Raw genomic sequence first — 21,478 nt, forward strand, 5'->3', positions numbered from 1 at the left:
TTCTTTTGATATCCTTGGTTGAAGAAATATCAATGCACATGGGTAAGCCAATCACACGAGTCCTCTCTGTGCAGCCACCAATAGGCAGCTTCTGAGCCTATCTAAATATGCTTTTCAGCAAAGGATATTAAGAGAATGAAGCAAATTAGATAAAAGAAGTACATTTCAAATTTGTTTAAAATTGCATGTTCATTTTAAATCATGAAAGCAAAAAAATGGGGTTTAATGTCTTTACCACGACACACTTTCAATATTGCCTCTATATTTAATGCTTTTATAAATTCTAGTAGAAGTATAAAAGTACATACAGCAGATAACAAACAAAAATCTTTACTTTCAAAAGCAAAATAATACACAATATACAGATCAGAAAAATATAGCAAAATTAACAATAAAGATTTAAGACCTATTCATCCTAGGTCCTTTAGGTAATTAAAGCTTAGCAGCTAATCGTGCACATGTCAACAAATCAATTCAAAATGGATGTTCTGGAAAACTAAAGATGATTATATCAAGCTAAACGAGGACTGAGGAAAAAGTGTTTTAATAGAGGACAGTTATATGTGAGGAGTAATAAGGTTAGTACACAAAATAAAAAATGGTTATATGTTATCGAAGAGATAGTGAAGGTTATATGGAGCAATAGAATGAATAATAGGGAGGGTTTTTATAGAGATAAAGAGGGGTTATATAGAGAAATAGGCGGTTATAGGGAGAGGCTATACAGAGAATAGGAGGAGTTATAAGGAGAGGTTATGTGGAGCAACAGGAGTTATAGGGAGAGTCATATGAAGCAATAGGAGTTATAGAGAGTGGTCATATGGCACAATAAGACTTATAGGGAGAGGTTATGTGGAGCAATAGGAGTTATAGGGAGAGTCATATGAAGCAATAGGAGTTATAGGGAGGGTTATATGGCACAATAAGACTTATAGGGAGAGGTTATGTGGAGCAATAGGAGTTATAGGGAGAGTCATATGAAGCAATAGGAGTTATAGGGAGGGTTATATGGAGCAATAGGACTTATAGGGAGAGGTTATGTGGAGCAATAGGAGTTATAGGGAGAGTCATATGGAGCAATAGGAGTTATAGGGAGAGGTTATGTGGAGCAATAGGAGTTATAGGGAGAGTCATATGGAGCAATAGGAGTTATAGGGAGAGGTTATGTGGAGCAATAGGAGTTATAGGGAGAGTCATATGAAGCAATAGGAGTTATAGGAAGGGTTATATGGAGCAATAGGAGTTACAGGGAGAGTCATATGAAGCAATATGAGTTATAGGGAGGGTTATATGGAGCAATAGGAGTTATAGGGAGAGTCATATGAAGCAATAGGAGTTATAGGGAGAGTCATATGGAGCAATAGGAGTTATAGGGAGAGGTTATGTGGAGCAATAGGAGTTATAGGGAGAGTCATATGAAGCAATAGGAGTTATAGGGAGGGTTATATGGAGCAATAGGACTTATAGGGAGAGGTTATGTGGAGCAATAGGAGTTATAGGGAGAGTCATATGAAGCAATAGGAGTTATAGGGAGGGTTATATGGAGCAATAGGACTTATAGGGAGAGGTTATGTGGAGCAATAGGAGTTATAGGGAGAGTCATATGAAGCAATAGGAGTTATAGGGAGGGTTATATGGAGCAATAGGACTTATAGGGAGAGGTTATGTGGAGCAATAGGAGTTATAGGGAAAGTCATATGGAGCAATAGGAGGAGTTATATAGAGAGGTTATATAGAGCAATAGGAGAAATTATAGGGTGGGTTATTTAGAGCAATAGAAGTTATAGAGGGGGGGTTATATGGAGCAATAGGGAGGGTTATATGGAGGAGTTATAGGGAGGGTTATATGGAGGAGTTATAGGGAGAGTTATAGGGAGAGTTATAGGGAGGAGTTATAGGGAGAGATTAAACAGAGCAATAGAAGTTATAGAGAAAGTTTATATGATGCAATAGGATCACATATAGGGGGAGGTAATTTTAAGCAATATGATGAGTAACAGGGAAAGACTATATGGAGCAATAGCCTTTTACATGTACCAGTAACATATAACTGCAGATCGTATATGGTACCACAGTAAAAGCTCTGTGATGTTGCACAGAGCAGTGGTATAAGCAATACAGCAAACCTATATAGCACATTGCTATGATGTGTATATGGAGTCAGGCTTTATAAATAATGATTTATAACATAGTTTATGTAATCATATGTTTTATATAGCATTTACATGGAGGTATAGAAGCCTTTAATTGATATTGATTTCCGAGGAAGTGATGTGTATCAATATTTGGAAACTGGAATGCTATAGGAAGAAGATATATTGAGTGGCCAATTAAAGGGGGGATAATGCAGTTAAAAGAGATTATAACAGAAACCATCATGAAAACTAATTTTGAGACATAAGACGTTATGTAGTATAGCATCTGCTGAGCAACACAAATATAAAATGTAACTATATAATACACAATAATGAAGCATTATATGGTGCACTAAAGAGGTTAATGTAATGTCTATACAGTGTAGATCACCTTCCAAGGTAAGTATATACTATAATAAATTAAATCCATGCATTGCATTTAATGGCATCAGTATCATTGCGAGTGACAGGACCATTGGTGGGTGGAATAGTTTAAATGTCTACATTCAATGGGCTACATTACTGCGGTAATAGAAAAAGATAAGAAAAAGAATGAAAATGGAAGTGCAAACACTGCCCATAGAGACATGCTCATACATTCAATGATTTCATTCTTTCCTGGAGACAGCTGTTAAGAGATAACACTTTATAGTTTTAGCTGGTGCTGTGCTGTAAAAGAGCAGGAAAAAATACCCCACGTTCTGCAGTGGTCCTCATAAATCATGGAGAGACAACGGTTACTTGTCGCAGCAGACTACACCGCCTCCAATAAATAGTAAGAGAGAGACTAATAGGTGTTATTGTCGCCATCTCTCTTATTACTGCCCTGAATGCCCAAACAAAAAAAGACTATCATACGAGACAACGCAATACTTGATCTGCTTGTGTCACTCTCATTAAAATGAAAAGAGACAGAAAGAGCGAGAGATAGCGGCTCCCTATTGTTCCTCAAGGACATAGACTGTCTCTCTTGGCTTTCTTAGTGTTGCATTCTGCCAGGTGCTTTATCGTGGCCTGGTGGAGGTGGGTCAGTGTTTCCGTGTCCTCTCTTTTTGTGGCCACGGATGCAGTTAGAACTATCACAGCAGCTGTCTTCATCATCTTCACTCTCAGTTGAGCTCTCGCCGAATGGTCTAGGCTTCTCATAGATGCAGCAGCCTGGAAAAGAGAAAAGACTTCACAAAAGGATTTCACGTAAAGAATGAAAGACAAAAAAAAAAAAATACAGAAAGACATAAAAAGAAAGTGGGGGAGAAAAGGACAGAAACGGAAACAGTGAGGAAGGAAACGGAAAGAAAAAATGGAGAGAAAATGAAGTTTATTAAGAAAAGTATTTGTGCATCTTAGAGCCAGTATATACAGATTTCTTATACAATTCTAGGGTAAGGCGGGACGTGACATCCACAGCCTATCTGGTATTCGACTATTACTGCTAATGCTGACAAGTCTTTCTTCTAATGCAGCGCAAACCACCTCTCCTTTGCATTTAATGGAATCGCTGCCATATAGGTCCAGTGCTGTCATGACACTCTCCAAGAACCAATACGATGGTGAGCAGCCGCACCGGCAACAGACGGTAATATGCTGCAGTAGTTTGATAAATTGGCCCCTTGGAGTGTTTGGACTTTGGTTTCCTTAAAGGGACAGTCTACTTAAAAATGTAGTTATAATAATATACTTTTTACCTCTGTGATTACCTTGTATCTAAGCCTCTGCAGACTGCCCCTTATCTCAGTTCTTTTGACAGACCTGCATTTTAGCCAATCAGTGCCCTCTCATAAGTCTAGCTGTGAAAAACTGTCAAAATGCATTGAGGTAAGAGGCGGTCTTTAAGGGATTAGAAATAAGCATATGAGCCTACCTAGGTTTAGCTTTCCACAAAGAATACCAAGAAAACAAAGCAAAATTGAATGATAAAAGTAAATTAGAAAGTTGTATAAAGTTGCATGCCCTACATGAATCATAATTTTGACTAGACTGTCCTATTACATTAAACATTTTGAGTTTGGTTCTATGTAGTAAAAAAATATATTTGCAATTTACTTGAATTTGTTTTCATCCCCTTTTCCTATAATTTAATTCTAAAAATAATGGAGTTTTCAGTTCCAGTTTTAAACAAAATTCCAATTTAATTCTATAATCTAATTTGCTTCATTTCTAGGTATCCTTTTGTTGAAGGAGCAGTAAAGTACTACTGGGAGCTAGCTGAACACAAGAGGCATATATGTGCAGCCACCAATCAGCAGCTAGCATCCAGTTAAGCATTGCTGCTCTTGAGCTTACCTAGGTGTGCTTTTCAACAAAGAATACCAAGAGAATGAAGCAAATTAGATATTAGAAGTAGATTTGAAAGTTGCTTAATAATTTTATTATTCAAAAAGAGCATGTCATTTAAAGCAAATTTCCAATGTACTTCTATTATCAAATTGTCTTCATTTTCTTGGCATATTGTGTTAAAAATAAGGAAGGTGTCTGCTGCACTAGATGGCAGCAGTTTTGCACGAATGTTATACATCTGTAAAAGCACTAGATGGCAGCAGTTTTACACTAAATGTTATACATCTGTAAAAGCACTAGATGGCAGCAGTTTTACACTAAATGTTATACATCTGTAAAAGCACTAGATGGCAGCAGTTTTACACTAAATGTTATACATCTGTAAAAGCACTAGATGGCAGCAGTTTTGCACTAATGTTATACATCTGTAAAAGCACTAGATGGCAGCGGTTTTGCACGAATATTATACATCTGTAAAAGCACTAGATGGCAGCAGTTTTGCACTAATGTTATACATCTGTAAAAGCACTAGATGGCAGCAGTTTTGCACAAATGTTATACATCTGTAAAAGCACTAGATGGCAGCGGTTTTGCACGAATATTATACATCTGTAAAAGCACTAGATCGCAGCAGTTTTGCACTAATGTTATACATCTGTAAAAGCACTAGATGGCAGCAGTTTTGCACAAATGTTATACATCTGTAAAAGCACTAGATGGCAGCACTTTTACACTAAATGTTATACATCTGTAAAAGCACTAGATAGCAGCAGTTTTACACTAAATGTTATACATCTGTAAAAGCACTAGATGGCAGCAGTTTTACACTAATGTTATACATCTGTAAAAGCACTAGATGGCAGCAGTTTTACACTAAATGTTATACATCTGTAAAAGCACTAGATGGCAGCGGTTTTACACTAATGTTATACATCTGTAAAAGCACTAGATGGCAGCACTTTTACACTAAATGTTATACATCTGTAAAAGCACTAGATGGCAGCAGTTTTGCACTAATGTTATACATCTGTAAAAGCACTAGATGGCAGCGGTTTTGCACGAATATTATACATCTGTAAAAGCACTAGATGGCAGTAGTTTTGCACTAATGTTATACATCTGTAAAAGCACTAGATGGCAGCAGTTTTGCACAAATGTTATACATCTGTAAAAGCACTAGATGGCAGCAGTTTTACACTAAATGTTATACATCTGTAAAAGCACTAGATGGCAGCGGTTTTACACTAATGTTATACATCTGTAAAAGAACTAGATATCAGCAGTTTAACACGAATGTTATACATCTGTAAAAGCACTAGATGGCAGCAGTTTAACACGAATGTTATACATCTGTAAAAGCACTAGATGGCAGCAGTTTTGCACGAATGTTATACATCTGTAAAAGCACTAGATGGTAGCAGTTTTGCACGAATGTTATACATCTGTAAAAGCACTAGATGGCAGCAGTTTTGTACGAATGTTATACATCTGTAAAAGCACTAGCTGGCAGCAGTTTTGCACGAATGTTATACATCTGTAAAAGCACTAGATGGCAGCAGTTTTACACGAATGTTATACATCTGTAAAAGCACTAGATGGCAGCAGTTTTGCACGAATGTTATACATCTGTAAAAGCACTAGATGGCAGCAGTTTTACACTAATGTTATACATCTGTAAAAGCACTAGATGGCAGCAGTTTAACACTAAGGTTATACATCTGTAAAATCACTAGATGGAAGCAGTTTTACACTGTTGTACATCTGTAAAAGCACTAGATGGCAGCAGTTTTACATTAATGTTATACATCTGTAAAAGCACTAGATGGCAGCAGTTTTACACTAATGTTATACATATGTAAAAGCAATAGATGGCAGCAGTTTTACACTAATGTTATACATATGTAAAAGCACTAGATGGCAGCACCATTTCCTGCCATGTAGTGAACCAAGAATGAGCACATACCTAGGTATCTCTTTAACAAAGAATACCATGACAACAAAGCAAGGTTGATAATAGAAGTTACTTGTAAATGTTTCTAAAATTGTGTGCTGTCTGAATCACACAAAAAAAGTTTCATGCCCCTTTAAAGGAACAGTAAAGTCAAAATGAAACTCTTGTGACTCAGAGCATGTAATTTTAAACAATGTTCCAATTTACTGCTGTTATCAAATTTGGGTTGTTCTCTTGGTATCTTTTATTGAAGAGTAAAACATGGTAGGCTCATAAGAGCTCAGGAGTGTGCACGTGTCTTTAGTACTTTATGGCAGCAGCGTTTTGTAAAATTATCTGCAGCTTTTTATACAATGTTACAAAACGCTGCTGCCATAGAGTACTAAAGACACGTGCACACTCCTGAGCTCTTATGAGCACACCTAGTTTATCTTTTCAATAAAAGGCACCACGAGAATAAAGCAAAATTGATAACAGAAGTAAACTGGAAAGTTGTTTAAAATTGCTGCTCTATCTGAATCATGGAAGTTTAATTTTGACTTTACTGTCCCTTTAAGAACAAACTTTATTTTTAGATATTTAAATATACAATCTAATTTTATAGCAAAACAAGTGCATATTATTTCCGGCCTAATCTTTGCTTTGAATACGTCATCTATCTAGCCTTTGGGGTAGATCTAACAAGGGCCTGGCCCTTATTTCCGCGCACGTTTCAGGCTCGTCGGAAACAGCAGTTATGAAGCAGCGGTCTAAAGAACGCTGCTTCATAACTGCTGTTTCCGGCGAGCCTGAAACGTGCGCGCAAACAAGGGCCATGCTGCCCCATAGCTTGTCCGCTACCTCTGAGGCTGCGGTCTTCAATCCGCCCGTTCCTAAATGATTGGGCTGATTGACACCCCCTGCTAGCGGCCGATTGGCCACAAATCTGCAGGGGGCGGCATTGCACAAGCAGTTCAGCGTATGTCGGACAGACATTGGTAATCTATAAATCTGACCTGAACACATATACATATTTACTTTGACAAAGCCCTTAGGGAGAGACTAAAAAACCTTCTATCCATATATTTGTTCCTTACTGTCTCACAAACTTCCCTACCAGGAAAAGGAAATTGTTTGCACTATGTTATATGGTAAACAAAACTTTTTGCCCTTCCCCTTAAAACCTTTAGTTGACCTTGTTGTGACTATAAAAATGAAATAATTACTGGTGTGGAAATATTGCTGCAGTAGTTTTGCTGAGTGACATGCTTGCAGCTGTAATATCCTTAAAGGGACAGTCTAGTCAAAATTAAACTTTCAGGATTCAGATAGGACATGCAATTTAAAACTTTCCAATTCACTTTTATCATAGAATTTGCTGTTTTTTTGGTATTCTTAGTTGAAAGCTAAACCTAGGTAGGCTCATATGCTAATTTCTAAGCCCTTGAAGGCCGACTCTTATTCACAGCTAGAGAGCGTTAGTTCATGTGTGCCATAGAGATAACATTGTGCTCACGCTCGTAGAGTTACTTACGAGAGGGCACCGATTGGCTAAAATGCAAGTCTGTCAAAAGCACTAAGATAAGGGGGCTCTTTGCAGAGACTTAGATACAAGGTAATCACAGAGGGAAAAATTAAATTAATATAACAGTGTTGGTTATGCAAAACGGGGGAATGGGTAATAAAGGGATTATCTATCTTTTTAAACAATAACAATTCTGGAGTAGACTATCCCTTTAATCAAACCTATGGTGCATAGAATTCTTATAATTGTTCCCTTATTATGGGAAATTAAAGATCACTAAGGTCATAGGCCCTAAGTTGCCTATCGGACTGCACACATTAATCCTCCAGTTCTTCCCTGTGCTTCTTCGTTCCTCTTGCCTTTCCCTAGTTAGTGGTAGCGTTTGATTCCTTGGTTCGCCCTATTTACACTATAGAGCAAACCAGTAATATAGCTCTCTCACACTTGGAAGAACGTCTCCCCAGGTGTTCGTTGTCCACAGTGTCGCACGTCCATTCCACCTTCTTGTCCGGCTTCCTCTTTCTCAGCTTCAAGGTCAGTGAACGATGTTCCTGTAACAAAATAAAAATATGCTATAGGAAGTATACATTATATAAGATAAGTAGGCCATTTATCCAGCAATAATGTCACAAATCTGTGGAATTATCCTACTGATAGGTATACTGTGGATACGATTCTACATACACCCTTTAGACCAGGGCTCAACAAACCAAGGAGCCAGTGAGACACTGGCTCCTAAAAATGTAATTTGCATACGAAGAGAGAAGCGCTCTACCAGGAATGAACAACAGCTCATCAGCTAGTTCTTTGGCGATTTACAACCCAGAAGCAGCCTCTTTTAGACCAGTGTGCTTTTCACAGAGGAAAACTTTCCTGAAGTATATCAGTCTGATCCTGCCAAGTAAGGTCAGTCCAGCCCCAAAATACCAGGCAATTCTCCTCTGAACAAGGAACATGACAACCCCCAGACGATCGTTTCGGCCTCCTATGGGCCTCGTCAGTGAGGTGCAGCCACATTCCTCTAAGCACACTGGGCACGGAGTCCACGTCTGGTTTCCCCCATCACCCATAGGGAGACTTCCCCAGGGTCATATTAATTTGCATACGAAGAGAGAAGCGCTCTACCAGGAACGAACAACAGCTCATCAGCTAGTTCTTTGGCGATTTACCACCCGGAATCAGCCTCTTTTAGACCAGTGTGCTTTTCACAGAGGAAAACTTTCCTGAAGTATATTAGTCTGATCCCGCCAAGTAAGGTCAGTCCAGCCCCGAAATACCAGGCAATGGGTGATGGGGAAACCAGACGTGGACTCCTTGCCCAGTGTGCTTAGAGGAATGTGGCTACACCTCACTGACGAGGCCCATAGGAGGCCGAAACAATCGTCTGGGGATGTCATGTTCCTTGTTCAGAGGAGAATTGCCTGGTATTTCAGTGCTGGACTGACCTTACTTGGCGGGATCAGACTAATATACTTCAGGAAAGTTTTCCTCTGTGAAAAGCACACTGGTCTAAAAGAGGCTGCTTCCGGGTGGTAAATCACCAAAGAACTAGCTGATGAGCTGTTGTTTGTTCCCGGTAGAGTGCTTCTCTCTCTGTATGCTCCTAATTGTTTTGGTTATTCTCCATATATCTATATACAAATATCAATGTCTTGCTCCTAAATATTCTAATAGGACATGATACCTAAATGTTGAAGCACTTGAACGTGATGGAATGCAATAGGTTATTAAGATTCTCCAGAGGGATGTGATAGGTGGAGCATTATTGCGAGACAGAAGGTTTATTGGATACATGAGTACTCTGGTTCCTAATGGCTTCAATTCAGAGAACGATATTATAAACTATTGGGAATGATAGACAGGGGTTCAACAAATCTGTTTAAAATTTAGGAGCCAGTAAGAATATTTAGGAGCCAGGCACACTTTTAGGAACCAGACAGTGGTTTTTGTATAAAGATATATGGAGAATAATCCAAAAAGTTAGGCACCAGGGGTAAAATTCTTTGTCAAGCCCTGATGATAAATATTACTTAATATGTTATTCTATGTTTACATTCTATATACGTTTTTATTTTATTTTTATTTCTCTTTTATACATAAATATTGAGGATAAGATTTATGAAACATATTTTTTTGGAATATCTTTGAGCTATAAACTGTATTTGTAAAGTGTAATCAGTTTTCCACTCTTTACCTGTATAATCACTTTTTGAATTAAGGGTTAAAGTAGTTTACTCTATCAATGTAAGAAGGGGTGGTGTTTGTTATTAACCAATAGAAATTGTGTTAACCTTTTAAAAGTGTACCACACCTGATGTAATGTATGGTCTATGATTACTGCACTGTTTAGCCAAAACGGGTAAGACTTACTACACTGATGGAATGGTGTCCATATGTACTTTGGCTGTTTTAATGATGTATTTTCAATAAACTTTTTGGATTTTAGAGGCTGCTTTTGTAACCTTTTTTTTTTTTTGCTGAAAATCAGCGTTATTCCACCAAATATCTCTGAACTCTTGCCAAGTTAAAACATCAGTATAGTGTTGTTTAAAAATTAATATGAACTTGTTTTCTTTGCATTATTTGAGGTCTGAAATCACTGCCGCCTAGATTTAGAGTTTTGTCGGTAACGACCCGCGCAGCTAACGCATGCTTTTTTTCCCCTGCACCTTTTAAATACCGCTGGTATTTAGAGTTCACAGAATGGCTGCGTTAGGCTCCAAAAAGGGAGCGTAGAGCATAATTTACCGCCACTGCAACTCTCAATACCAGCGGTGCTTACGGACGCGGCCAGCTTCAAAAACGTGCTCGTGCACGATATCCCCATAGGAAACAATGGGGCAGTTTGATCTGAAAAAAAACTTAACACCTGCAAAAAAGCAGGGTTAAGCTCCTAACGCAGCCCCATTGTTTCCTATGGGGAAACACTTCCTAAGTCTGCACCTAACACCCTAACATGTACCCCGAGTCTAAACACCCCTAACCTTACACTTATTAACCCCTAATCTGCCGCCCCCGCTATCGCTGACACCTGCATATTTTTTTAACCCCTAATCTGCCGCTCCGTACACCGCCGCAACCTACGTTATCCCTATGTACCCCTAATCTGCTACCCCTAACACCGCCGACCCCTATATTATATTTATTAACCCCTAATCTGCCGCCACCCGTCGCCTCCACCTAACTACAATAATTAACCCCTAATCTGCCGACCGGACCTCGCCGCTACTCTAATAAATTTATTAACCCCTAAAGCTAAGTCTAACCCTAACACTAACACCCCCCTAAGTTAAATATAATTTAAATCTAACGAAATAAATTAACTCTTATTAAATAAATTATTTCTATTTAAAGCTAAATACTTACCTGTAAAATAAACCCTAATATAGCTACAATATAAATTATAATTATATTGTAGCTATTTTAGGATTAATATTTATTTTATAGGCAACTTTGTATTTATTTTAACCAGGTACAATAGCTATTAAATAGTTAATAACTATTTAATAGCTACCTAGTTAAAATAATTACAAAATTACCTGTAAAATAAATCCTAACCTAAGTTACAATTAAACCTAACACTACACTAGCAATAAAATAATTAAATAAAATACCTACAAATAAATACAATTAAATAAACTAACTAAATTACAAAAAATAAAAAAAAGCTAAGTTACAAAAAATAAAAAAAATAATTACAAACATAATAAAAATATTACAACAATTTTAAGCTAATTACACCTACTCTAAGCCCCCTAATAAAATAACAAAGCCCTCCAAAATAAAAAAAATGCCCTACCCTATTCTAAAATTAAAATAGAAAAGCTCTTTTACCTTACCAGCCCTTAAAAGGGCCTTTTGCGGGGCATACCGCAAAGAATTCAGCTCTTTTGCCTGTAAAAAAAAACATACAATACCCCCCCCAACATTACAACCCACCACCCACATACCCCTAATCTAACCCAAACCCCCCTTAAATAAACCTAACACTAAGCCCCTGAAGATCTTCCTACCTTGTCTTCACCATGCCAGGTATCACCGATCGCTCCAGGCTCCGAAGTCTTCATCCAAGCCCAAGCGGGGGCTGGCGATCCATCATCCGGCTGAAGTCTTCTATCAAGCGGCGGCTGAAGAGGTCCAGAAGAGGCTCCAAAGTCTTCCTTCTATCCGGGCAGAAGAGTAGATCCGACCGGCAACCATCTTCTTCCAAGCGGTGACAAGCGGCTCCATCTTGAAGACCTCCGGCGCGGATCCATCCGCTTCTTGCGACGTCCTAAGTCCGAATGAAGGTTCCTTTAAATTACGTCATCCAAGATGGCGTCCCTCGAATTCCGATTGGCTGATAGGATTCTATCAGCCAATCGGAATTAAGGTAGGAAAAATCTGATTGGCTGATGGAATCAGCCAATCAGATTCAAGTTCAATCCGATTGGCTGATCCAATCAGCCAATCAGATTGAGCTCGCATTCTATTGGCTGATCAGCCAATCGGAAATCGAGGGACGCCATCTTGGATGACGTCATTTAAAGGAACCTTCATTCGGACTTAGGACGTCGCAAGAAGAGGATGGATCCGTGCCGGAGGTCTTCAAGATGGAGCCGCTTGTCACCGCTTGGAAGAAGATGGTTGCCGGTCCGGATCTACTCTTCTGCCCGGATAGGAGGAAGACTTTGGAGCCTCTTCTGGACCTCTTCAGCCGCCGCTTGATAGAAGACTTCAGCCGGATGATGGATCTTCAGCCCCCGCTTGGGCTTGGATGAAGACTTCGGAGCCTGGAGTGATCGGTGATACCTGGCATGGTGAAGACAAGGTAGGAAGATCTTCAGGGGCTTAGTGTTAGGTTTATTTAAGGGGGGTTTGGGTTAGATTAGGGGTATGTGGGTCGTGGGTTGTAATGTTGGGGGGGGTATTGTATGTTTTTTTTTTACAGGCAAAAGAGCTGAATTCTCTGGGGTATGCCCCGCAAAAGGCCCTTTTAAGGGCTGGTAAGGTAAAAGAGCTTTTCTATTTTAATTTTAGAATAGGGTAGGGCATTTTTTTATTTTGGGGGCTTTGTTATTTTATTAGGGGGCTTAGAGTAGGTGTAATTAGTTTAAAATTTTGTAATATTTTTATTATGTTTGTAATTAATTTTTTTATTTTTTGTAACTTAGCTTTTTTATTTTTTGTACTTTAGTTAGTTTATTTAATTGTATTTATTTGTAGGTATTTAATTTATTTATTGATAGTGTAGTGTTAGGTTTAATTGTAGATAATTGTAGGTATTTTATTTAATTCATTTATTGCTAGTGTAGTGTTAGATTTAATTGTAACTTAGGTTAGGATTTATTTTACAGGTAATTTTGTAATTATTTTAACTAGGTAGCTATTAAATAGTTCTTAACTATTTAATAGCTATTGTACCTGGTTAAAATAAATACAAAGTTGCCTGTAAAATAAATATAAACCCTAAAATAGCTACAATATAATTATAATTTATATTGTAGCTATATTAGGGTTTATTTTACAGGTAAGTATTTAGCTTTAAATAGGAATAATTTATTTAATAAGAGTTAATTTATTTAGTTAGATTTAAATTATATTTAACTTAGGGGGGGTTAGGGTTAGACTTAGCTTTAGGGGTTAATAAATTTATTAGAGTAGCGGTGAGGTCCGGTCGGCAGATTAGGGGTTAATACTTGAAGTTAGGTGTCGGCGATGTTAGGGAGGGCAGATTAGGGGTTAATACTATTTATTATAGGGTTATTTAGGCGGGAGTGAGGCGGATTAGGGGTTAATACATTTATTATAGTGGCGGTGAGGTCCGGTCGGCAGATTAGGGGTTAAAAATTGTAGGTAGGTGGAGGCGACGTTGGGGGCGGCAGATTAGGGGTTAATAAATATAATATAGGGGTCGGCGGTGTTAGGGGCAGCAGATTAGGGGTACATAGGGATAATGTAAGTGGCGGCAGTGTGCGGTCAGCAGATTAGGGGTTAAACATTTTTAATAGAGTGGCGGCGATGTGGGGGGGCCTTGGTTTAGGGGTGCATAGGTAGTTTATGGGTGTTAGTGTACTTTAGAGCACATAGTTAAGAGCTTTATGAACCAGTGTTAGCCCAGAAAGCTCTTAACTCCTGGCTTTTCTCTGCGGCTGGAGTTTTGTTGTTAGAGTTCTAACGCTCACTTCAGCCACGACTCTAAATACCGGCGTTAGAAAGATCCCATTGAAAAGATAGGATACGCAATTGACGTAAGGGGATCTGCGGTATGGAACAGTCGCGGCTGGAAAGTGAGCGTTAGACCCTTACCTACACGACTCTAAATACCAGCGGTAGCCCAAAACCAGCGTTAGGAGCCTCTAACGCTGGTTTTGACGGCTAACGCCAAACTCTAAATCTAGGCCTGCATCTTTTGTGATATTTTGCCCAGTTGTCATTTTCTGTAAAGAACTGCTCTAAATGACAATATTTTTATTTGGGAGAAATGCTGTCAGTAGTTTATAGAATATAACAAAAATGTTCTTTTTAATTAAACACATACATATAAATAGTAAAATTAGAGAGAAACTGATCATTTTGCAGTGGTCTGTTAATTTTTTTCCAGAGGGGTGTGTATGTATGTAAGTACAGGTGGCCCTCGTTTTACAACGGTTCAATTTACACCGTTTCAGAATAACAACCTTTTTTTCCAGTCATGTGACTGCTATTGAAAAGCATTGAGAAGCAGTGCATTTATTAAAATAGCCAGTAGGTGGAGCTGTCCGCTTGTGTTGCAGCAAAGCCAAGCAAGCTGAAATTAATCAGTTTAACCAGACCTGAGCTATTGAGCAGATTTCAAAGGAACAAGATCTTCCTGTCTATAAATCAGTCCAGATTGGAATGCATAGAAAGAACTATTTGCAGAAAAATGCAAGTGAAGTCTGTGTTGTGTGATTATTTTATTAGGTTTATAATGCTGTTTAGCATTTAAAGTCTTCATTTCAAAGCTTTAAAAATAATGTTTTAGGTGTTACTTATGACAATTTTGAGAGGGGCCTGGAACCTATCTCCCTCACTTCCCATTGACTTACATTATAAACTGGGTTTCAATTTACAACGGTTTCGATTTACAACCATTCCTTCTGGAACCTAACCCCGGTGTAAACTGAGGGCTACCTGTATATATATATGTTTGTGTGTGTTACAAAAAAGCGGATGGTACAGTAAAGGTACTATTACTAGTAAATGTCACCTTCACTAAAGCCATAGATGAATGGTAAAGAAATTGTTAGAAAACCATAAATTCACATTCACTACTAGTGAGTCTATACCCTCTAGTGTTTGTTAGCCTTAAAGTGAATGTCAAAAACCTATTAGCTAAAGTGAAACGACAGCAGTTAAAAAATGAATGAGAGTTTAATTCATGAAATCGTTAGTAGATACTAATCTTCAGTGCAATTCCACTATAAAAGCTTACACGGATAATACCTGAAGCTCCGGTTGCCATTTTCACCATTTGATTGACAGATGACACATCTGCAATCAACTAATCATTGTTTCCCCCTGGGCAGTGACATTTGTGCAAAGGGGCTGAACGCCCTGGGGACGACGACAACAATTAGTTGATTGCAGATGAGTCATCTTTGATTTCTTGTGAAAAGTTGTTGCAAAACAGTAACAGTTTAGTGAGTGCAAAACGGACATTGAATGTTTCTGCTGACACAAATAAAAAAAGTAATTCTATACAAATCTGGAGCTTTGCAGGTGCACATTACTAGACAGGTAACAGATCCAGCTTTGACTGCCGACAAAGCTGAGCTGTTTTGCCTTTTATATTGGAATGTGCACACTGCAAGGAAACAAAGGCTAACTTGTGCTTGGTGTCTATCGCAATGTGAGAAATCCCCCTCTAGCAATGGGGCAGTCGGCCTGCAGGGATTTTAAGGGAAGATGTGGGAACTTTAAAGGGACACTGAACCCAATTTTTTTCTTTCATGATTCAGATAGAGCATGACATTTTAAGCAACTTTTTAATTTACTGCTATTTTCAATTTTTCTTCGTTCTCTTGCTATCTTTATTTTAAAATCAGGAATGTAAATCTTAGCAGCCAGCCCATTTTAGGTTCAGCACCATGGATAGCGCTTGTTTATTGGAGGCTTACATTTACCCACCAATAAGCAAGCATAACCCAGGTTCTCAAACAAAAATGGGCTGGCTCCTATGCATCACATAACTACTACTGCTGTGATACCTAAATATCCAGCTAAAGGGGGCGCTAGAGTGAGTTATGACACAGGATATGTAGACTTATCAGTGCACTATTCAATACAATAGTCACAATAATATTATAAGAGTATATGTAACATTAATATGTGACAGATGTGTACAAAAATTGATATTAATGCCTTAACCGAGTCCTTCAATTGAAACAGGATCCAGATGTAGGTGGACATCCAAAAACATCGATCACTATGATTAAAGTGCAGGTGTGTAGAGTGCGGGCAGCTCCTCTCATGGATGACAATCGAGAACAAAACATCTGTGAAATAAATCACAAAAAAGAGGGTGTCTCCTAGTGCAATATTGCAGTGACAAATGACACTTCTTCTATTAAAATAATACTCACAAGGGTTGAAGCACCCAGTGTGCTAAATGGTGCAGGCTGGGGACTCACAGTGGCCCAGCAACACTGATCATCGGATAACAAAAATACAAGCTCCAGGTTGTGGGAGAAGCAAAACAGGCTCAGGCTTCCAATAAAATCGACATATATTTATTAAAAATCTTATAAAAACAATGGGTGTAGTATGCACCCAAATAAGTAAAAAACAATGGTAGTTACAGATCGCAACGCGTTTCTCAGCTTATCTAGCTGTTTCCTCAGGCATGAGACGCCTGAGAAAACAGCTAGATAAGCTGAGAAACGCGTTGCGATCTGTAACTACCATTGTTTTTTACATGCCTGCTTTTTTCATGCCTGAGGAAACAGCTAGATAATCAGAGAAACGCGTTGCGATCTGTAACTACCATTGTTTTTACATGCCTGTTTTTTTCATGCCTGAGGAAACAGCTAGATAAGCTGAGAAACGCGTTGCGATCTGTAACTACCATTGTTTTTTACATGCCTGTTTTTTTTCATGCCTGAGGAAACAGCTAGATAAGCTGAGTAACGCGTTGCCATCTGTAACTACCATTGTTTTTTACATGCCTGTTTTTTTTCATGCCTGAGGAAACAGCTAGATAAGCTGAGAAACATGTTGCGATCTGTAACTACCATTGTTTTTTACATGCCTGTTTTTTTTCCATGCCTGAGGAAACAGCTAGATAAGCTGAGAAACGCGTTGTGTTCTGTAACTACCATTGTTTTTTACATGCCTGTTTTTTTTCATGCCTGAGGAAACAGCTAGATAAGCTGAGAAACATGTTGCGATCTGTAACTACCATTGTTTTTTACATGCCTGTTTTTTTTCATGCCTGAGGAAACAGCTAGATAAGCTGAGAAACATGTTGCGATCTGTAACTACCATTGTTTTTTACATGCCTGTTTTTTTTCATGCCTGAGGAAACAGCTAGATAAGCTGAGAAACACGCTGCACACTGTAACTACCATTGTTTTTTACATGCCTGCTTTTTTTCATGCCTGAGGAAACAGCTAGATAAGCTGAGAAACGCGTTGTGATCTGTAACTACCATTGTTTTTTCCATGCCTGCTTTTTTTCCATGCCTGAGGAAACAGCTAGATAAGCTGAGAAACGCGTTGCGATCTGTAGCTACCATTGTTTTTTACATGCCTGAGGAAACAGCTAGATAAGCTGAGAAACGCGTTGTGATCTGTAACTACCATTGTTTTTTCCATGCCTGCTTTTTTTCCATGCCTGAGGAAACAGCTAGATAAGCTGAGAAACGCGTTGCGATCTGTAGCTACCATTGTTTTTTACATGCCTGAGGAAACAGCTAGATAAGCTGAGAAACGCGTTGCGATCTGTAGCTACCATTGTTTTTTTACTTATTTGGGTGCATACTACACCCATTGTTTTTATAAGATTTTTAATAAATATATGTTGATTTTATTGGAAGCCTGAGCCTATTTTGCTTCTACCACCACCTGGAGCTCATTGTATTTTGTTATCCGATGATCAGTGTTGCTGGGCCACTGTGAGTCCCCAGCCTGCACCATTTAGCACATTGGGTGCTGCAACCTTTGTGAGTATCACGTCAACACAAGAATTGTTATCTACCAGCACCTTTGCAATATTGCACTAGGAGGTGCCCTCTCTTTGTTATATGCTCCACAGAGCCTGCACCACTTCCCCCTCTATCTGGACCATCTGGAACTCCTGATCATCCCTGTCCTCTGGTGTTTGGATCAGTGTTGCTGGGCCACTGTGAGTCCCCACACTGGGTGCTTCGACCCTTGTGAGTATTATTTTAATACAAGAAGTGTCATTTGTCATTGTCACTGCAATATTGCACTAGGAGGCACCCTCTTTTTTGTGATTTATGTCACAGATTTTTTTTTCATGCCTCACATTCCTGCTTTTTAAATAAAGATAGCAAGAGCACGAAGAAAAATTGATAATAGGAGTAAATTAGAAAGTTGCCTAAAATTGAATGCTCTATCTGATTCATTAACCCCTTGAGTGCTAATGACGGCTCTGAGCCGTCACAGAGTTTCCCACTCTGGTGCTAATGACGGCTCAGAGCCGTCACTAGCACACTCCCAACTTGAGGGAGATCTGGGGGCTCCCACCCGCTCCTACCCCGGCGATCGGTGCTGCATAATGAAAGGCATCGCCATGGATTCCGTTTTGCGTGGTGACGTCACGCGCAATAAATGTTATGACGTCACCGCGCAACTTTATTTAACATTAACAATGTTAATTATAGGAGCAGGGGGCATGCTGCTTAGAAGCCTGTATCTCAGGCATCTAAGCAGCTACAGACCCCCAAGACCCATAGTTGGAAAGGTAATCGCCTAACCTTTCCAACGGTGTAAGTCTTGGGGATCTGAAATAAATAAAAGAAAAAGTAAAAAAAAAATATTTTTAAAAATATTATATAAAAAACCCTTTAAGAAAACCTTAGCACCCAGGTGGGAAAGTGCTTAGCACTCAAAGGGTTAAAGAAAAAATTTGGGTTTAGTGTCCCTTTAAAGGAAGTCAGAATCAAATTTAGAATTAATTTTATCGTTCTTTTGACGTTTAAAGGGACATAAAATCCAAAATAATTATTTCTTGTGTCAGATACAACACACAATTTTTTACTTTTCAATTTACGTCTATTAACAAATTTTCTTTGTTTTCTTGTTATCCTTTGTTGAAAGAAATGCAGGAAGGTAAGCTCAGGAGCGTGCAAGTGTCTGCAACACTATATGGCAGGAGTTTTGCAAGAATATTACACATTTGCAAGATCACTAGATGGCAGCATTATTTCCTGTCATATAGTGTTTCAGACATGTGTGCTACCTATTCAGACATCTCTTCAACAAAGAATAACAGAAGAATTAAGCAAATTTGATAAAAGAAGTAAATTGGAAACTTTTTTTTAACATTGTATGCTCTGTCTGAATCGTGAAATCATTTTTTTGGGTTTCATGTCCCTTTAACACACTTCATTTGTTCTACTCAACCTGTTGAAATGTTTATTTTTACAAGTTTCAGTTATATGAAATAAGTTAAATGGTCCTTTAAATCACACGTACAGTGCATTGAAAAACATAACCAGCTGCATTCTACAACGTTCACTAACGATGAGCAGTGGAAGTACACTATTACTAGTGAATATGAGCAGATAACAATGTAGTATACATTCACTGATGACTTTAGTGAAGACGCACATTCACTAGTAATAGTATTTCTTCACTGTACCATTAGCTTTCACTGTAAGATATATACAGGGAGGAGAGATAGGTACTAAAATGTTCATGTACAATTGCTCTAGAGAGATAGATAAGGAGGTCTGCTTCCCCTATAAGCTCAGACTATTTTAATGGGTTGCAGTTTCAATAAGCAAACACAGCTGTTTAAAATGATGGAAAACCCAAGTGTTTTTGAAACGCTAGGATTTACCAGTGCAACAAATAAAGGGAACTTTAAGTCATGAAGTATAATATACTTTATGCTGAAAGTTCCTTTATTTGTCTGCAGTGTACACCGTGCTGGGCACTTCAGGCCACAAGTAGCAGAACACTATTTTTTTAATGAGGTGACATTTCCACCTCTTAGCCAATAGCCATGAGGGTCAGCTGGCATTATGCTGGATAGCTAGCACACTATTGGCTAAGATCACCTCACTGGAAAACATAGCGTTCTGCTGTGGGTGGCCTGAGGCGCTCAGCGCAATACGCTGCAGACAAATAAAGGAACTTTTAGCATTAAGTATTTTATACTTCTTGGGGCCCATTTATCAAGCTCCGGAGGGAGATTGAGGGCCTAAAGACCATTGCTCCATAACCCTGTCTGCCTGCTCTGAGCAGGTGGAGACATCGCAGAAAATCAACCTGATTGAGTACGATGGGGTTGATTGACACCTCCCTGCTGGTAGCCAATTGGCCGCAAATCTGCAGGGGGCAGTGTTGCACCAGCAGCTCACACGAACTGCTGATGCAATGCTGAATACAGAGAGCGTATTGTTCTCCGCTTCAGCGAAGTCTGGCGGACCTTATCCGTACTGTTGGATCAGGTCTGCTAGACCTTTGATAAATACCCCCCATTGACTGAAAGTCTCCATTATTTGTTGCACTCGTAAATCCTAGCGTTTCACAAACGCTAGGGTTTACCATCACTAAAACATATCAAAATAAACCTAAAGGAGATTTTTCCTGTATATTTTAAATTCTACTTTATCATTGGAAAAACATTGGGGGGGGGGGGGCAAGAATTGTACAGTAGTCAACTGTCCCTTCAATTAAAACAAATGTATATACAGTATTTTTTAACAGAATGTCCCTTTAATAGCGCATTGGTGCTTGCACAGAACGTGTTCACATTGGCACTACCCAATAATATTTCAAATAAATTCCTAGTGGATAAATCCATCTAAATAGAAATGTGTATCAACTATTTGCATTGCTATATCTTGTGTCATCATATTTCTACGACGTCAAAGCCAAAGCACATGACGTCAAAACTGCCCTGTTATGTAGCTAAAATGGAGTCACGACTACTCATGACGTCACCGACAGCTCGCTTAGAGACATCACTGACCGGTTGGGTCTCATTTTCGGTGGTGACGGTGCTGGACGTTGCCCCTCCCCCTTTTGCAGGCCCGGAGGACTCCGCCATGCTGACGTCACGTGTCAAGAGAAAATAAATTGCGATGAGAAGGATAATCCGACACACCGAGGTCCAATGTGCTAAACCAGCTGGCGGACTCCAGATAGTCAACGAGAAGAGGTGGGGCGCTCTAGCCCTTCCTTCCGGTCCTCGTAATATCAAACATGAAAAAACCCCAGTAACTACTATTTTTTATTAGCACAATAATAGTACCTAAACGTGGTTATTATATGCAGTATTTATAGTAGTTTCTGCAAAGATTCAATCTGCTATTAGCTGCATTATAAGCTTTTAAAGGTATTTCCGCCCGAAACAATCATGGCGCTGAACAGTATGTGTATTTCTTCTTTGCCAATAACTAAGATGGTGATAGATTTG

The 21,478-nt window shown here is 38.9% G+C and overlaps 1 protein-coding gene across 1 annotated transcript; it reads right to left on the minus strand.

Moving 5' to 3' along the window:
* Positions 1–314: 314 nt before the first annotated feature.
* PPP1R11 (protein phosphatase 1 regulatory inhibitor subunit 11) lies at positions 315–21,217 on the minus strand. The gene is made up of 3 exons (XM_053721856.1): positions 21,032–21,217; positions 8,310–8,418; positions 315–3,293 (listed from the first exon to the last, which is right to left on the minus strand). The coding sequence occupies exons 1-3, from the start codon at positions 21,107–21,109 to the stop codon at positions 3,115–3,117; spliced, it is 366 nt and encodes a 121-aa protein (XP_053577831.1). The 5' UTR covers positions 21,110–21,217; the 3' UTR covers positions 315–3,114.
* Between the last annotated feature and the right edge of the window lie 261 nt (positions 21,218–21,478).

This window comes from Bombina bombina, chromosome 7, assembly GCF_027579735.1.
Source record: "Bombina bombina isolate aBomBom1 chromosome 7, aBomBom1.pri, whole genome shotgun sequence".
NCBI classification, from domain to species: Eukaryota; Metazoa; Chordata; class Amphibia; order Anura; family Bombinatoridae; genus Bombina; species Bombina bombina.